Source organism: Pelophylax lessonae (genome assembly GCF_965119305.1).
Source record: "Pelophylax lessonae genome assembly, chromosome: 9".
Classification (NCBI taxonomy): domain Eukaryota; kingdom Metazoa; phylum Chordata; class Amphibia; order Anura; family Ranidae; genus Pelophylax; species Pelophylax lessonae.
This window is the reverse complement of record NC_138776.1, coordinates 270,948,089-270,968,005: the sequence shown is the minus strand read 5'-3', so window position 1 is coordinate 270,968,005 and position 19,917 is coordinate 270,948,089. Positions and strand designations below refer to the sequence as shown.

Here is a 19,917-nt window from a genome sequence, read left to right as displayed (position 1 = left end):
TTCCTGGTTATGGAAATCTATGATATTACCAGTCCGGTTTTAGAATATCGGCAAACCTGAGGATTAGATATTTTACAGACATGGACAATGGTGGAAATTACCAAACACCAAATTACGATGCTCAGGATACCTTCCCCAACATACTTACAATAGAGGAATAATTTGTCACAGAGACCAGCAGTACCCATCCGGAACATTCTGATGAACAATAAGTGCGCTCTCAGACATCGTCACAGGGTTGTAAATTCTATACAGCCACTGGATGGCTTCCCTAGACCCCCCACCGTGTTTTCCAGGCTCCGATATCCCACCTGCAGGCCCAGAATTGGCATGGTGGATGCTGTCAAGTAGAAGAGAGAGAGAGAGAGGAGACCAGAGAACATTCGCTCGCTGATTACCTCTAGCTAGAATGAACCCGGAAGTGATGTGTATTACGTAACTTCCAGGTTTGGTTCGATCATTCCTGACTGCTGTGGCCGGAGAAGCTGTGAATGGAGCCCAGTCTGTTCTCCATTATCTTCAGGGGAGGGCAGGAGAGACATGAGGGACCTAATAGACTCAAATTAGAGAGAACCTGTCACAACAGAATGCTAACATATGGGGGGGCTATAAGTTAAGTGGAAAACATTCAAGTTACCCCCAAGCACTTAAACTACCCTCCACATTTTTGAGTCCCAACGTCCATAAACGCCATGTCCCGGACACCTACATGCAAAATGTTGATTGCGCTAATGTCCAAATTCAGTATTTTGGTTTTGAATCAGTGGTTGGTGTAATATTGTTGGTTTATGTTCTTCGATGTCTATTGTACTCATAAGTACATGGGTAGAATATCTCCGGTATTTGTAGGGAACCATGCCTGATGGAGGAAACCAAGGGGTCAATGTACAGAAGATTTGTTGGATGAGTGTGTGACAAGCATTAGCCCAGCTGGGATCAATTCTGGCCATATTGTAACTGACAGAGTGATTTCCTATGATTGTCGGCTCCATCTGGTGGCCATAATGAAGTATTTTTCCTGAAATTCCTCCATATGTAAAAATATTGGGATACAGAATTATGGACACTAGATGGAGGCGATGATAATAGAAAAATCATATATAAAATATGGCCAATATTCGGCACGGCCGGGCAAACCTCTGCCACATTCCATCAACTATTTGTTTTCATTTTCATACTAGACCTCTAAGTCTCTCCCACACAAAATATACTTAGCCAATGAAAGGTAAGGACTCCATTTTTATTTTTCTCCTGTTATCAATGGCCAACACGGGACAACACTTCATCCATGTCTTTGGTGATCTCTGATCTCCTTATGAAGTGTTTCTTACATGATGAAGATCAGCCATGGAGTATATCTGAGGTGTATATCAGGGTATGCTTCTTCCCCACATGTCCACCAACATTCATATAGAAGACATTTCCCGCACTCAAGGCACTAATACACCTCCAGGGTTGTGTGGGACCCCTGATGTACAGGAAGACAGGACTTCAAGGACTAACAATTCCCTCATTCAGGACAGGAAAGTGGCTTCTTCCCCAAATGCAATCTCTGATGTCTGGAAAGATGGGACTTCCGTGAAAAATATTTCCCGCATTCAGGACAGGAATACGGCTTCTCAACCGCGTGAGACCTCTGATGTGCGACAAGTTGTGATTTTTCTACAAAACATTTCCCGCACTCAGGACAGGAATACGGTTTCCCGCCGTGGGGAATCTCTGATGTCTGTAAAGATGGGCTATCTGTGAAAAACATTTCCTGCACTGAGGATGGGAATACGGCTTCTCCCCCCGTGTGTAATCTCTGATGTCTAAAAAGATAGGACTTCTGTGAAAAACATTTCCCGCACACAGAACATGAAAAAGGCTTCTCCCCCGTGTGAGACCTCTGATGTTTGACAAGGTCCGATTTTATGGCAAAACATTTCCCGCACTCAGAACAAGAATATGGTTTCTCACCCGTGTGCAATCTCTGATGTATAGAAAGACTGGTCTTCCTAGAAAAACCTTTCCCGCACACAAGACAGGAAAATGGCTTCTCTCCTGCATGAGATCTCTCATGGCTGTTAAGATCAAGCTTCCCTGAAAAACATTTCCCGCACTCAGAACAAGAATACGGCTTTTCTTCTGTGTGAGATCTCTGATGTAGAGAAAGATGGGCTTTCTTTAAAAAACATTTCCCGCATTCAGAACAGGAATGCGGTTTCTCACCCGTGTGCAATTTCTGATGCATAAAGAGACAGGACTTAGATGAAAAACATTTCCCGCACTCAGAACAGGTATACGGCTTCTCTCCTGTGTGAGACATTTGATGTGTGACAAGTTGTAATTTTCGCGCAAAACATTTCCCACACTCAGGACAGGAATACGGCTTTTCTCCCGTGTGAGATCTCTGATGGCTGGTAAGACCCGACTTCCCTGAAAAACATTTCCCGCACTCAGAACAAGAATACAGCTTTTCTACTGTGTGAGATCTCTGATGTATGGAAAGATGAGCTTTCTTTAAAAAAGATTTTCCACACTCAGGACAGGAATGCGGCTTCTCAACTGTGTGAGCTCTTTTATGTTCATCAAGATTGAATTTAAAATAGAAACTCTTCCCGCACTCAGTACAGGAAAACTTCTTATCTGTTGGAAGGACGGCACCGTCCCTCACAGTCTGAGGTTCCTCAGGATAAGAGGAATACAATGGTCCGGCACTGTCCCTCACAGTCTGAGGTTCCTCAGGATAAGAGGAATACGATGGTCCATCTATACTGTGTGGTGCCGGATGGACATTTGAGGTAGCCGGGTTTTCTCCTGGACTATACTGTGTGATGTCCTCATCTTCTACTTTACAGTCTGGAGACAAAGATAGACAATCCTCTGAGGTTTTCCTCATCTCCCGTCCATCTACTAAAATAGAAATACAAAGATTATTACTAGACATCAGCAAATTGATTCCCCTAAACCAGGACTCCGCCCACATCAGACAGCTTTGTCTCTGAGGATCTTACAATTCCCCCCTCAAGGTAACTAGTAAATGGGTTCTGAGGAACCTTTATGTCCATTACTGGTATTTTAGGTAAAAACACCCAGCTATGCACTCAGGAGTTGGAGACAGCTATGCTTCAGGCAAGGGGCAACTATGCAGCTGATCCCACCCAGCATAATCAGGAGACTTGGTTATGGAAATGTAGGGAGTATGAGCTTCGGCTCCTAGACCTTACTAAAAGGAAGATACTTTAGACCAACAAAAACATTTTTGAACATGGTAACAAGGCTGGGCACTTACTTGCTGATTTGGCCAGACCTGACTCCACCCCCACTTCTATCTCCCATATTTGCCAGTCTACCGGCCATATTGGTGCTGTCAATTCCTTTTCCTTTATATACTCTATGTTGTACATTACATATTCCTGACCCCTGCACTATATACTCTATGTTGTACATTACATATTCCTGACCCCTGCACTATATACTCTATGTTGTACATTACATACTCCTGACCCCTGCACTATATACTCTATGTTGTACATTACATATTCCCGACCCCGGCACTATATACTCAACCTGGAGTGCTGCCAATTCCTTTTCCTTTATCAAGTTTTCACAGAGGCGAGCCGGGGCATGCACCGGTGTGAGTTATCAGGCAATTACACCACCTTGAGCAGTGAGTTCTTGTCTCTTCAATAGAGTATATAATGCAGGGGTCAGGAGTATGTAATGTACAACATAGAGTATATAGTGCAGGGGTCAGGTGTATGTAATGTACAACATAGAGTATATAGTGCAGGGGTCAGGTGTATGTAATGTACAACAGAGTAGATAGTACAGGGGTCAGGACTATGTGTTCAGTAATCAGTTGCAGAGGTCCCACACCGCTGCCTCCCATCTCCTGAGACTGCACTCAGTGACTTGGGTGTGAGACTATACAGACATATCCCTCCACCCGGCACAGCCAGCAAATAACAGAGCAAGTAACCCCGGGAGAATTCTTCTGTCAGAGATCTTGCTAGACCCGAGCATGGGGCAGAAGACCCAAGGTACATACCCCAGGTGCCTAACTCGAGCAACACCTATGGTAAAAATCAACATTTTGCTTCTAGCTGAACCCCAGAATCTCCATAAATCCAGTGTAGAGTCATAAATTGTGTCTGCAGCACAGAGAAGGAAGATTATCCGAGAGAAATACAGGAATACAGGATGGGGAACACAGCTCAGGAAAGTGACCAGGAGATTACAGGCTGATATCACCCAGTCCCCGCCCTACTCTGGAGCAACCAGTGAGCAGTATGGGTGGAGGAATGGATTTAGTGTTAATGACCTACCTGTGCTGATCTCTGTAGGAGTGTCCTCCTCTATAAATGTCCCCGTTATTCCATCCTCCTCCATAGACTGCTGATCACCCCTCACATACGTCTCTTCTTCTTCTGCTTTAACCTCAAATTCTATATCGATTGGATCTCCACTCTAAACCAAGAAAATGAGAGAGAATATAATCTGGAAGATATAAGCTTTATTATTGTGACTTTATAGAAAAAATCCACACATCGTCTTCATGAGCTCCGCCCCACCAACCTTGTAACATTGAGGAATGGTGTGACCTTCCTGTGTGGAATCCCCGGAATACAGAGGATGGGGACATCTCTCTGGTGGGTTCTTGTAGCTGGATGACTCCAAAATGATATTCTGGTACAGATCTTTGTGTCCTTTTGGAAACTCCGACTCCTCCATCACCCCATCCTCATCATCCTCCTCTTTTATCTCTTTTTTAACCTCAACTTTAGAATCTCTCAGGTTTCCACTCTGAATATATAATAAAAATGACATCAATGGTAACAATGCAGATAATGTACAGATCCTAATGATACTATCAGTGATTGTTCCTCATCTACCTGATGATGGTGGGGGATGGTGTGACCTTCCTGTGTGGAATCCCGGGAATACAGAGGACGGGGACATCTCTCTGGTGGGTTCCTGGTATCACGTGACTCCATCATATCCTTGTGTTCTTCTGGAAACTCCTTCATCACTCCATACTCCTCATCCTCCTCTTTATACTCTTCTTTTACAACAATATTATCCTTGGGGTTTTTATTCTGAAAGATATAATTTAAACATTCATTGTAACAAACATGCTTGCATAACAATTCTAACCACCAATAATTGTTCCTCATCTACCTGATGATGGTGAGGGATGGTGTGACCTTCCTGTGTGGAATCCCGGGAATACAGAGGACGGGGACATCTCTCTGGTGGGTTCCCATTACTGGATCCTTCTGTAGGAAACACACACACTGACTGAATACATTGTTTCTATGTGTTTATCAGATGATGGGGGATCTAGGTGGACCCTCCGTACTGCTCTCTCCTTTACAATAAAGTCTCCTCTTACCCGGTGATGTGAGGGGCGGCTGATTCTCCATCATGACGTCCTTGTAGAGATCCTTGTGTCCTTCTAAATACTCCCACTCCTCCATGGAGAAATAGACAGTGACATCCTGACACCTTATAGGAACCTGACACACACAAGGATACAGTCACCATCCAGACACATCCCTTGTGTTGAACCTTCACAGATAAGAGAAAAAGGTATTTTGCCTCTTCCACGTAACGCTTATAAAATACAAACATGTGCATTATAAATCCACCCCCATCCCATAATATTGTATAATCAGTTAGTATAGACTGATGAGGTGAGAAGGTGAGTGGTGGGAAAGGTGACATCTCCAAAATTAAGAGAATGTTCCAGCCCCGTAAGTGGAGGAATGTTCTGACCCCCAAGGGGTTAATCTAGGTTTCCACACTATATATGTGTGTATCATCATCTGCTGGAGATAAAAAAGGTCACAATGACTATGGAGGAAGAGGACGGACATGACGATGTGGGGGGGGGGGGGGTTACTTGGTGTAAATAGAAAATAAGATCTTATTACCTCCTCTTCCAGTAACGTCTCCTCACCACTTCCTCCCGACTAACCTTTCACCCGGAACTTCCCATTTATACCTGACATCACTTCCTGTCTTCCATAGAGACTTCCTGTCTGGGTAGAAGTGAGATCATCACCTTGTGGAGCTCAGAGGAACTGCAGCCCGAGAAACGTCTCGTAGTGGGAACACGGCCTTGTGCTGTGTGTGTATATACTGTATATCCTTATAGATGGGTCATCTCCACTCCCACCAAGGGGGAGAGAAATCTATTACTGCCTAGTCCAGCCTTTCTCAGCCAGGGTTCCTCCAAAGGGTTCTAGGGGTTCCATGAGCAATGAACAAATTCTGTCTCTCAGTGACACCTGGCATCAATGATCTGTAAGGGGGGCAGTCTTCCCACTGATAATGATATAATGGGGTCCTTCTGCCACTGGTCACCAATGTAAGGGACCACTACACTGACCACTGATATAAGGGGGTCCTTCTCCCATTGGTCACCATTGTAGGGGCCAATACTCTGACCACTAATATAAAGGGGTCTGTAGCGGAATGGACACTGAGAGTGTGGTTTGTGTTGAGAGAGTGAGAAATCTTTCAGTTGGGAGTATCATATTTCTGAGCAGTGTCCCTCAGGAGATGTGTGGGGATGTATTGCAGATGGCTAGAAAATGGTAGAAGTGTTTCATAGACCCATGCCAGTGGGGTGGGGTTTGTTATTGTGGATACCTGCATTCCATTGTCCTATTGTTCCTGTAAGCCTTGTAAGCCTTTTATGGGATGTGTGTTTGTGTGTGGAATGGCTCAAAGAGGGAGGGGTTTTCGCAGAGTGTAGATCTCTTGTTTTTTCAATAAACAAATCATTCTAGTTTGACTCCCAGAACTGTGTGTCGTCCAGTTACTGGGGGGATTTTGCCTTGGATATTTTAGTACTTCCTCAGCTTCAAGGATTATACAGCGGAGATACCTAGGCCGGGTATTGGAGCTCCGTTACAGGGTCCCTCTCCCATTGGTCACCAATTTGAGGGACCACTATACTGATAACTATTATATATATTGAATACTCCAAGTTCTGGTGAAACTGAAAAGTTATTCGGCTGAGACGAAAGTATTCCTATCACTGATAAATGGCAGCTTGATGCTCAGTCTAGTTGGTGAAGAGTAGGGATGATCTGATCGTTCAAACTTTGGGGCAGCGTCCCCCCCCCTCCCCCATGTTTGGCAGGAGCCGTGCATCATACATCAAGGCAATATTTACTTTCAATAGTTTTTATTGAGTTTTCAAAAATAAAGAAATACAGTAACAAAAGGACATCCGCAACAGTGCAAAAGTACAGTCTGGTAAAACAGGAGCAGATAACATTTAAACTACATAGTCTGCCATGAAGATCATCAGTGAAAAAGAACAAGATCTGTCCTTGCGAGTACCAACATACGCCAAATAGGGAGTAAAGGGGACGGGGAACTCTAGAAGCGGCAGCTCGCCGCAAACAGTGAGGATGTAAGCCAAGTTGAGGGGAAGGGGAAGTAGACCCGTCCAGACAGAACCCCCCCCAGCCGACCACCCGCAACAGAGGACAAACCCCTAAGAGGTGGCGACACATTCGCTCCCTGAGCGGGAAGCCAGTGGTGGAGCCCCTGTCCAGAGTCCAAGGCTGGTACCATAGCAAAATATAGAGAAGGAGTAGAAAAAGAAGGGAAGGAAGAGGAGGGAAAGGAAGAAAAAAGATAGAGGGTCCTAGGTCAGACGCGAAATAGCTAGCATCAGAGATCAATGTGAACATATTTAGCCCATGGCTCCCAAGTGGATTCAAACTGGGCCACTCGGTCAGAAAGAATGCTAGAAAGTTTGTCTTGGGACATGATCCAGGATATTTTCAGTTTGGCCTCTCTAACCGAAACGCGCGGTTTCTTCCACGCCCTGGCTATGGTAAGTTTAGCCCCCAGAAGGATAAAATGAAAGAGTTTTTGGGATAATTTAGAGATACCAGAAACCCTACCATCAAGGCAATATTTTTACCACTTCGATATATGACAGCTTCCCAATTTCACTGGTTCCTAATAAAGCCGCGGTTGCTTGCACCTTCTAGAACTGCTGACATCACTGAGAATTCCTACTATTTAAGCAAAGGGGTGGGGATTGCAGTAATATCACTGCCCAGATTTAAAAAAAACTATACCCAACCCTTCCCTTTTATCGCTAATGACAGCTCAATGTGTTGTTGTTCAGCTATTGGTACCATCAAGTACACTTAGCTGGCAGCTAAGTCTGTGTGTTTTCTTCTGGGTCGGATGAATGACTTAGGTAGGCTGGATGACTCACCAGCAGCTTCTCTGGTAACTCCCCCTTCTATCTGGAAACTGGGAGAATATTCCGGAAGCAGTTGGGAGGGGTTCAGGAGGAGCTAGCTGAAGTATTCTGAGGGTCCTGACCAATCCCCAACCTGGGGGAGGAGATTTTGGGTGGAAGTTGAAGCTGGAGAGGGAGTGTTAGGCCTTTGAAGAAGCTCCCCAGTCTGGGGAGGGGGGGGGGGGTTACTTAGGCCTGGGCTCGGGTGCATACAGGACCCTCTTCAAGACACACAGGGGTGTCCTCGCCAGGAGGCACAGGAGCAAGGAAAGGACAGTGGGAGAACACTGCCAGGCAAGTATCCAGGAGGAAAAGATCAGCCAAGAGAGCTGGTGAGTGACACACAGTAAGGAAGCATGCCTGAGAGGACTGGGATGGAGTAGTCTGGGATAGATGTAGAGCCAGTTAGGAAGACTGTGGTGGCACAGGCAGGAAAAAGTGGCAGCTGCAGCCAGGAGGGCTGGCAGGGCTGAAGAGGTGGTACTGGGAGCAATAGCCACAGATTAGTCAGCAAGCACCAAAGAATTCTAATGTTGCTACACCATAGGGGCCTGAAGTCCCTGCCTGGAAAGGGCATTCGTCCAGATTCAGCTGAGACTGAAACTTGTGCTAGCTGGTCCTGGGAGTTGTTGTTCTGGGAGACCACCACATTCACCAGCGGGCCCTACGAGGGTAGCACTATACAGGGAACAGCTTGTACTCCTCCTCTGTGGCCACTGATCCCAGCACCACCTCTTCAAGCACTGCCAACCCATCAGGCTGCAGCTGTCCCTTTTACTAGCCCTCCAGGCTAACTCTCCACACCAGTCCTCCAGGCTGACTTTTTACCAGTCCACCCGACCGACTCCTTAGGACATCTCCTGGGTAAGGATGAAAACTTGATCCTACCGCTGTCTTCAGGAAGAACTGGCTACATGTGACAGTCTCCCCCCTTGTAAGTCCCCAGCAGTGCTGATCTACATACGCTGTCCTCAATTGCTCCCATGCCTCCAGGAAGAGCGTCCACCGTGTTTTATGGCAGGATCCTTCTAGCACCTGAGCCCCGGCCCAAGCTAGGACATTCCCCCCACACTAGGAGGCACCCCTGATGTCTATTTATGGACTGGTCTCAGCCCCTTTCCAGCCAGCCACTGAGGATTGGTTGAGGCTACATAAAAATTCAAAGCAGCTCGTATTAACCTACACCCACTGATTCTAGAAGACTCTCCAACCTTCTAGATCAGGGGAAGGAACCAGAGAGCTGCCAGATTGAGTCACCTAGCCTTCATCTCTAGTAAACCCTGACCCAGCTTCCATAGCTCAGGCTTAACCCTGAGTTAAAGTATGTTTTTACCTACTCTAACTTCTAACCCACACTACACTAACTGCTAGCACATACTAAAGGGTGCTACTTCACTTAGCTCTGACAGTAAAGCTGTGAGTGAGGCCAGAAATCTGCTTCCTAATTAGACACAATATGGATCCTTCAACTCATTCCTGGTTATGGCAATCTATGATATTACCAATCTGCTATCAGAGTATCGGCAAAATTGAGGATTAAATATTTTGCAGGCATAGCCAATGGTGGAAATTGGAAAAAAAAAAACCACCAAATTACGAGGCTCAGGGAAACCTTCCGCAAACCTACTTACAATGGTGGAATCATTTGTCACAGAGACCAGCAGTACCCTTCTGAAACATTCCGGTGAAGAATAAGTGACATCGTCACAGGGTTGTACACTCTAAACAGCTACTGAATGGCTTCCCTAGACTCCCCACCATGTTTGCCGGGCTCCGATATTCCACCTGCAGGCCCAGCATTGGAATGGTGGGTGCTTTGAGGTAGAGGTGAGAGAGAGACCACAGAACATGCGCTTGCTGATCACCCCTAGCTAGAATGAAAGCGGAAGTAATGTGTATTAGGTCACTTCCGGGTTCAGTGCCATCATTCCTGACCGCTTTGGCCAGAGAAGCTGTGAATGGAGCCCAGTCTGCTCTCCATTATCTTCAGTGGAGGGCAGGAGAGACATGAGGGACCTAATAGACCCTCATTAAAGAGAACCTGTCACAACAAAATGCTAACATATCGGGGGGGGGGGGGGCTATTAGTCCATTATTTTATAGCAATAAAGTTAATGGTGGAAAACATTCAAGTTACCCCCAAACACTTAAATTACCCTCCAATTTTTTGAGTCCCAACGTGCATAAACACCATGTCACAGACACCTACATTATCGTCACGGGGTTGTACACTATACAGGGCTATACACTATATGGCTTTCCTAGACTCCCCATCATGTTTACCAGGCTCCAATATTCCACCTGCAGCCCCAGCATGGCGGGTGATTTCAGGTAGAGGAGAGAGAGAGAGACCAGAGAACATCCGCTCGCTGATCACCCCTAACTAGAACGAAACCCGGAAGTGATGTGTAGTAGGTCAATTCCAGGTTCAGTGCCATCATTCCTGACTGCTGTTGCAGTAGAAGCTGAATGAAGCCCAGTCTGCTCTCCATTATCTTCCGTGGAGGGCAGGAGAGACATGAGGGACCTAATAGACCCTCCTTAAAGAGAACCTGTCACAACAAAATGCTAACATATGGGGGGGGGGGGCTATTAGTCCATTATTTTATAGCAATAAAGTTAATCGTGGAAAACATTCAAGTTACCCCTTAGCACTTAAACTACCCTCCAATTTTTTGAGTCCTAATGTGCATAAACACCATGTCCCGGACGCCTACATTATCGTCACAGGGTTGTACACTATACAGGGCTATACATTATATGGCTTCCCTAGACTCCCTACCATGTTTGCGGGGCTCCGATATTCCACCTGTAGCCCCAGCATTGGCATGGTGGGTGCTTTCAGATAGAGGAGAGGAGATAGAGGAGAGAGAGAGACTAGAGAACATCCGCTCACTGATCACCCCTAGCTAGAATGAACCCGGAGGTGATGTGTATTAAGTCCCTTCCAGGTTCAGTGCCATCATTAAAGAGAACCTGTCACAACAGAATGCTAACATATGGGAGGCTATTAGTCCATTATTTTAAAGTAATGAAGTTAAAAGTGGAAAACATTCAAGTTACCTCCAAGCACTTAAACTACCCTCCAAACTTTTGAGTCCCAACTTGCAGAGACCAGAGAACATTCGCTCTCTGATCACCCCTAGCTAGAATGAACCCGGAAGTGATGTGTATTAGGTCACTTCCGGGTTCAGTGCCATCATTCCTGACCACTGGGCTAGGGAGAAGCTGTGAATGGAGCCCGGTCTGCTGAAATGTTGATTGCGCTAATGTCCAAATTCAGTATTTTGGTTTTGAATCAGTGGTTGGTTTAATATTGCTGGTTTATGTTCTTCGATGTCTACTGTACTCATAAGTACATGGGTAGAATATCTCCGGTATTTGTAGGAAACCATGCCTGATGGAGGAAACCAAGGGGTCAATGTACAGAAGATTTGTTGGATGAGTGTGACAAGCATTAGCCCAGCTGTGATCACTGGCTGTATGAGTGATTTCCTATGATTGTCGGCTCCATCTAGTGGCCATAATGAAATTCCTCCATCTGTAAAAATATTGGGAAACAGAATGATGGACATTAGATGGAGGCGATGATCATAGAAAATCACTGAGTGATATAAAATATGGCCAATATTCGGCACGGCCGGGCAAACCTGTGCCACATTCCATCAACTATTTGTTTTCTTTTTTATAATAGACCTCTAAGTCTCTCCCGCACAAAAAGTACTCAGCCAATGAAAGGTAATGACTCAATTTTTATTTTTCTCCTGCTATCAATGGTCAACACGGGAGGACAACACTTCATCCATGTCTTTGGTGATCTCTGATCTCCTTATGAAGTGTTTCTTACATGATGAAGATCAGCCATGGAGTATATCTGAGGTGTATATCAGGGTGTGCTTCTTCCCCACATGTCCACCAACATTCAAATAGAAGACATTTCCCGCACTCAAGGCACTAATACACCTCCAGGGTTGTGTGGGACCCCTGATGTACAGGAAGGCAGGACTTCGTTGAGGAGCAATTCCCTCACTCAGGACAGGAATACGGCTTCTCCCCCGTGTGAGATCTCTGATGTGCATATAGATGGGACCTCCGTGAAAAACATTTCCCACACTCAGGACAGGAAAACGGCTTCTCACCCGTGTGAGACCTCTGATGTGTGATAAGTTGCGATTTCTCTACAAAAAATTTCCCACAATCAGAACAGGAATAGGGTTTCTCTCCCGTGTGGGATCTCTGATGTCTGTAGAGATGGGCAATCTGTGAAAAGCATTTGCCGCACTCAGGACAGGAATACGGCTTCTCCCCGGTGTGCAATCTCTGATGTCTAAAAAGACTGGTTTTCTGTGAAAAACATTTCCCGCACTCAGCACAGGAAAATGGCTTCTCCCCCATGTGACACATCTGATGTTTGACAAAGTCTGATTTTATTGCAAAACATTTCCCACACTCAGAACAGGAATACGGTTTCTCACCTGTGTGAGATCTCTGATGTCTGAAAAGATGGACCTTCTGTGAAAAACATTTCCCGCACTCAGAACAGGAAAATCGTTTCTGCTCTGCGTGAGACCTCTGATGTGTCACAAGGTTTGATTTTACTGCAAAACATTTCCCACAAACAGAACAGGAAAATGGCTTCACCCCCATGTGAGACCTCTGATGTTTGACAAGGCGTGATTTTACTACAAAACATTTCCCGCACTCTGAACAGGAATATGGTTTCTCCCCTGTGTGCAATCTCTGATGTAGAAAAAGATAGGAGTTCAATGAAAAACTTTTCCCGCACACAGAACAAGAAAATGGCTTCACCTCCATGTGAGACTTCTGATGTTTGGAAAGGGTTGAACTTGCTGCAAAACATTTCCCGCATTCAGAACAGAAGTGCGGTTTCTCACCCGTGTGCGATCTCTGATGTATAGAAAGACTGGACTTCAATGAAAAACATTTCCCGCATTCAGGACAGGAATACGGCTTCTCGCCGGTGTGAGATCTCTGATGTGCGGAAAGATGGGTTCTCTGTGAAAAACATTTCCCGCACTCAGAACAGGAATACGGCTTCTCACCCGTGTGTGATCTCTGATGTCTATAAAGACTGGACTTCAATGAGAAACATTTGCCACACTGAGAACAGAAAAATTGCTTCTCCTCCGTGTGAGACCTCTGATGTGTGACAAGCTCTGATTTCATTTCAAAACATTTCCCACAATCAGGACAGGAATACGGCTTCTCTCCTGTGTGCAATCTCTGATGTCTGATAAGACCGAACTTCCCCGAAAAACATTTCCCGCACTCAGAACAAGAATACGGCTTTTCTTCTGTGTGAGATCTCTGATGGGTGTAAAGATTGAACTTCCGTGAAAAACATTTTCCGCACTCAGGACAGGAATACGGCTTTTCATCATTTGGCTTCTCTCCTGTGTGAGATCTTTCATGTGCAGTAAGACGACATTTAAAACGGAAACACTTCCCGCACTCCGAACAGGAAAACGTCTTATCTGTTGTAAGGACGGCCCCGTCCCTCACAGTCTGAGGTTCCTCAGGATAAGAGGAATACAATGGTCCGGTAACGTCACTCACAGTCTGAGATTCCTCAGGATAAGAGGAATACGATGGTCCGGCACCGTCCCTCACAGTCTGAGGTTCCTCAGGATAAGAGGAATACGATGGTCCGGCACTGTCCCTCACAGTCTGAGGTTCCTCAGGATTAGAGGAATACGATGGTCCGGCACAGTCCCTCACAGTCTGAGGTTCCTCAGGATAAGAGGAATACGATGGTCCATCTACACTGTGTGGTGCCGGATGGACATTTGAGGTAGCCGGGTTTTCTCCTGGACTATACTGTGTGATGTCCTCATCTTCTACTTTACAGTCTGGAGACAAAGTGAGACAATCCTCTGAGGTTTTCCTCATCTCCCGTCCATCTACTAAAATAGAAATACAATGATTATTACTAGACATCAGCAGATTGGTTCCCCTAAACCAGGACTCCGCCCACATCAGGCAGCTTTGTCTCTGAGGATCTTACAATTCCCCCCTCAAGGTAACTAGTAAATGGGTTCTGAGGAACCTTTATATCCATAACTGGTATTTTATGTAAAAACACCCAGCTATGCACTCAGGAGTTGGAGACAGCTATGCTTCAGGCGGGGGTAACTATGCAGCTGATCCCACCCAGCATAATCGGGAGACTTGGTCATGGAAATGTAGGGAGTATGAGCTTACTAAAAGGAAGATACTTTATACCAACCAAAACATTTTTGAACATGGTAACAAGGCTGGGCACTTATTTGTTTATTTGGCCAGAGCTGACTCCACCCCCACTTCTATTTCCAGTATTTGCTGGTCTACCGACCATATTAGTGCCGCCCCCGCACAAGATCCTGGATGCTTTCATGTCCTTCTACTCCTCTCTTTATACCTCTACTGGTAACTGTGACGACCAACAATGTTTGATGATGTAACTCAGGTGCCTCTTCCCTAACTGTCCTGACGTAAGCTGGAAGCCTTAGATGCCCCAATTTCTGTAGAAGATTGAACTTGCCATTTTGCAGCTCATAAAGCCCCGGGGCCAGACAGTTTTCCAGCCGAGCATTACATCAAATTTAAACAATTATTACGTCCCGTTCTCCCTTGCATTTTTTCAGCAGCCTTTCACGCGGGAATCCTCCCCTTTCTATGCGGGATCCTCCCCCTTCTATGCAGAATCCTCCCCCTTCTATGCGGGATCCTCCCCCTTCTATGCGGGATCCTCCCCCTTCTATGCGGAATCCTCCCCTTTCAATGCGGAATCCTCCCCCTTCTATGCAGAATCCTCCCCCTTCTATGCAGAATCCTCCCCCTTCTATGCGGAATCCTCCCCCTTCTATGCGGAATCCTCCCCCTTCTATGCGGAATCCTCCCCCCTTCTATGCGGAATCCTCCCCCTTCTATGCGGAATTCTCCCCCCTTCTATGCGAGAGGCGCTGATTCTGCTTATTTCTAAACCCCACAAACGTGACTGGTATCGCCCTGTTTCTTTACCACTTCCTTCCCGCTCTATAACCGAAACAAGCCTCTGATGTTCTGGGAGGGTGTCCATGGATGTCCTCCCGGAACCACAACTCTCTCACGCCCCCTGGGGTGCACATCCAGCATGCTCTGTGATCGCTGAGTCCTTCGGACACAGCCAATCACAGATCAGGGTAAAGGGCCAATCATAGCTGTGCACAATGTAACCAGACTTGCCGGTTATTGGCAGTAATTTCCTCCCGCTGTCAGGTGAGGAGAGCCGGTAACCGGCCCGTGTGAAAGAGGACATCTCTGCTGATCATCAGGGTATTGATCATCTGTGTCCTGATTATTAGTTCAGCCCCAACAGTGCCCATTAGTGCCGCCAAACAGTGGCACATATCAGTGCCCTTCAGTGACTTCACATCAGTGCCCATCATTGCCCCCTATCAGTGCACATTCATTCATGTTTGTGTGGAACAGTGTGTGCAATGTGTAGATTAATAATATAGTCATTTTTGAACATAGTGTATATAGTGCAGGGGTCAGGAGTATGTAATGTACAACATAGAGTATATAGTGCAGGGGTCAGGAGTATGTAATGTACAACATAGAGTATATAGTGCAGGGATCAGGAGTATGTAATGTACAACATAGAGTATATAGTGCAGGGATCAGGAGTATGTAATGTACAACATAGAGTATATAGTGCAGGGATCAGGAGTATGTAATGTACAACATAGAGTATATAGTGCAGAGGTCAGGAGTATGTAATGTACAACATAGAGTATATGGTGCAGGGATCAGGAGTATGTAATGTAAAACATAGAACATATAGTGCAGGGGTTGGGAATATGTAATGTACAACATAGAGTATATAGTGCAGGGGTCAGGAGTATGTAATGTACAACACAGAGTATATAGTGCAGGGGTCAGGAGTATGTAATGTACAACACAGAGTATATAGTGCAGGGGTCAGGAGTATGTAATGTACAACATAGAGTATATAGTGCAGGGGTCAGGACTCATAATATTTGTGTTCTGTAATCAGTTGCAGAGGTCCCACACCGCTGCCTCCCATCTCCTGAGACTGCACTCAGTGACTTGGGTGTGAGACTATACAGACATATCCCTCCACCTGGCACAGCCAGCAAATAACAGAGCAAGTAACCCCGGGAGAATTCTTCTGTCAGAGATCTTGCTAGACCCGGGCATGGGGCAGAAGACCCAAGGTACATACCCCAGGGGTCTAGGATGAGCAACGTCTATGGTGAAAATCAACATTTTACTGCCAGCTGAACCCCAGAATCTCCATAAATCCAGTCTAGAGACATAAATTGTGTCTGCAGCACAGAGAAGGAAGATTATCCGAGAGAAATACAGGAATACAGGACGGGGAACACAGCTCAGGAAAGTGACCAGGAGATAACAGGCTGATATCACCCAGTCCCCGCCCTACTCTGGACCAATCAGTTAGCAGTATGGGTGGAGGAATGTATTTAGTGTTAATTAGGGGAATATAGGTCGAGTGTCCCTTCCCCCTCTATCACTCATTGCCATCTTCCCAACACAAGAAGTACCGCACTTCCTTATTTAGTCCATGATTTAGTCATGAATATGGGTGGAGGAATGTATTTAGTGTTAATGACCCACCTGTGCTGATCTCTGTAGGAGTGTCCTCCTCTATAAATGTCCCCGTTATTCCATCCTCCACCATAGACTGCTGATCATCCCTCACATACGTCTCTTCTTCTTCTGCTTTAACCTCAACTTTTATATCTATCAGATCTTCACCCTAAACCAAGAGAAGGAGAGAGAATATCATCTGTAAAATAGAAGCTTTAATATAAGAAATCCATACTATCTCCATGAGTCCATTCTCTAAATACTCTGTTCCACCAACCTTGTAATAGTGAGGGATGGTGTGATCTTCATGTGTGGAATCCCGGGAATACAGAGGACGGGGACATCTCTCTGGTGGGTTCCTGGTATTAGGTGGCTCCATCATATCCTTGTGTCCTTCTGAAAACTCCTCCATCACTTCATACTCCTCATCCTCCTCTTTATACTCTTCTTTTACAACAATATTATATTTGCCGTTTTCATTCTGAAAGATATAATAAAACATTTATTGTAACAAACGCACTTGTATAACAATTATAACTACCAATATTTGTTATGCATCTACCTGATGATGGTGGGGGATGGTGTGACCTTCCTGTGTGGAATCCCGGGAATACAGAGGACGGGGACATCTCTCTGGTGGGTTTCTGGAGCTGGAAAACTCTACCATGGTGTCCTGGTACAGATCTTGGTGTCCTATTAGAAATGCTGACTCGTCCATCACCCCATCCTCATCATTCTCCTCCTTTATCTCAACTTTAGAATCTCTCAGGATTAGACTCTGAATATATAATAAAAATGACATCAATGGTAACAATGCAGATAATGTACAGATCCTAATGATACTATCAGTGATTGTTCCTCATCTACCTGATGATGGTGAGGGATGGTGTGACCTTCCTGTGTGGAATCCCGGGAATACAGAGGACAGGGACATCTCTCTGGTGGGTTCCCATTACTGGATCCATCTGTAGGAAACACACACACTGACTGAATACATTGTTTCTATGTGTTTATCAGATGATGGGGGATCTAGGTGGAGCCTCCGTACTGCTCTCTCCTTTACAATAAAGTCTCCTCTTACCCGGTGATGTGAGGGGCGGCTGATTCTCCATCATGACGTCCTTGTAGAGATCCTTGTGTCCTTCTAAATACTCCCACTCCTCCATGGAGAAATAGACAGTGAAATCCTGACACACACAATGATACAGTCACCAACCAGACATCTCTTGTGTCGAACCTTCACAGACATTAGGAATAGCTATTTTCCCTCCTCTACATAAAGCTTATAAAATGCAAACATGTGCATTATAAGACCCCCAATCACCCTCCACATACCACCACCACATTCCATATTATCGAATAATCTGTTAGTATAGACTGATGAGGTGAGAAGGTGATTGGTGGGAAAGGTGACACATCTCCAACAAGAGGAGAATGTTCCGGTGTTCTAAAATTTTGTCGGACCCATGAAAATTCCGGACCTCGTCACTTTCCGGCTGGTGCGAGCCCCGGTGCCAATGTGCACAAGACATTTTCAAGGTCCGATGAAATTCTAAGACTTAGCGAACAGCTGATTGAGAGGAGGAGGGGCTGAGGTGGGACGCACACACCGCCGTGGGAAAATTGCTGTCACGGGCGAACTAAAGGTGCTGGAGACCCCAAAATTCTATCATAGGTGGCCAAGACCCTTACCTACGGCTGATAAAAATTTGGAGTCTCGGGGATGAAATGGCGTGGAGCAGTGACTCAGAGGCCCGGTTCTTGGGGGTCACTGCTCCATGCCCTTTCATCCCTGAGACCCCAAATTTTTATCAGCTGTAGGGGAGCGTATTGGCTACCTGCGATACAATTTTGGGGTCCCCAGCACCTTTAGTTCGCCCGTGACAGCAATTTTCCCGCGACAGTGTGTGCATCCCACCTCAGCCCCTCCTCCTCTCAATCAGCTGTTCGCTAAGTCTTAGAATCTCATCGGATCTTGAAAATGTCTTGTGCGCATGCGCACCGGGGCTCACACGGCCTGGGTTATGACGTAGCGCCACCGGAAGTGACGAGGTCCGGAATTTTCATGGGTCCGACAAAATTTTAGAACACCGGCCTCGTAAGGGGGGAAAGGTTCTGACCTTGAAGGGGTTAATCTAGGTTTCCACACTATATATGTGTGTATCATCATCTGCTGGAGATAAAAGAGGTCACAGTGACTATGGAGGAAGAGGACGGACATGACGGGGGGGGGGGGGTTACTGGGTGTAAATAAAAAATAGATCTTAATACCTCCTCTGCTGCCTCTTCCAGCGACGTCTCCTCACTACTTCCTCTCCACTCACCTTTTGCCCGTCTCTTCCTTTTAATACATGACATCACTTCCTGTCTTCCATAGAGACTTGCTGTCTCTATGGTATAGGGACAATCTCCACCTTTTGGAGCTCAGAGGAACTGCAGCCCAGAGAAACGTCTCGTAGTGAGAACACGGCCTTGCTCTGTGTGTGTATTTATTGTATATCCTTATAGATGGGGTCATCTCCACTCCCACCAAGGGGGAGAGAAATACACTATATTACCAAAAGTATTGGGACGCCTGCCTTTACACGCACATGAACTTTAATGGCATCCCAGTCTTTGTCCGTAGGGTTCAATATGGAGTTGGCCCACCCTTTGTAGCTATAACAGCTTCAACTGTTCTGGGAAGGCCATCCACAAGGTTTAGGAGTGTCTATGGGAATGTTTGACCATTCTTCCAGAAGTGCATTTGTGAGGTCAGGCACTGAGGTTGGACAAGAACACCTGTCTCGCAGTCTCCTCTCTAATTCATCCAAAACGTGTTCTGTCAGCTTGAGGTCAGGACTCTGTGCAGGCCAGTCAAGTTCCTCCACCCCAAACTCGCTCATTAATGTCTTTATGGACCTTGCTTTGTGCACTGGTGCGCGGTCATGCTGGAAAAGGAAAGGGTCATCCCCGAACTCTTCCCACAAAGTTGGGTGCATGAAATTGTCCAAAATGTCTTGGTATGGTGACGCCTTAAGAGTTCCCTTCACTGGAACTAAGGG

At 45.9% G+C, this 19,917-nt stretch overlaps 2 protein-coding genes and 1 pseudogene across 3 annotated transcripts in view; 1 reads left to right on the top strand and 2 right to left on the bottom strand.

Moving 5' to 3' along the window:
- The window catches only part of LOC309564465 (uncharacterized protein), a gene marked incomplete at both ends in the record, with an annotated part of 1,172,539 nt that overhangs the window by 1,086,394 nt on the left and 66,228 nt on the right, over nt 1-19,917 (top strand).
- Nucleotides 1-19,917, bottom strand: part of LOC309564074 (uncharacterized protein) — a gene marked incomplete at both ends in the record, with an annotated part of 288,253 nt that overhangs the window by 229,911 nt on the left and 38,425 nt on the right. The window contains 2 exons of the mRNA XM_082268699.1: nt 2,415-2,558; nt 12,291-14,251. Of these exons, the coding sequence (XP_082124825.1) occupies nt 2,415-2,558; nt 12,291-14,251 (2,105 nt within the window). The remainder of the gene's footprint in view (nt 1-2,414; nt 2,559-12,290; nt 14,252-19,917) is intronic.
- LOC309562874 lies at nt 1,429-2,821 on the bottom strand (annotated as a pseudogene). The gene has a single exon. The product of its transcript is annotated as an uncharacterized misc_RNA (transcript).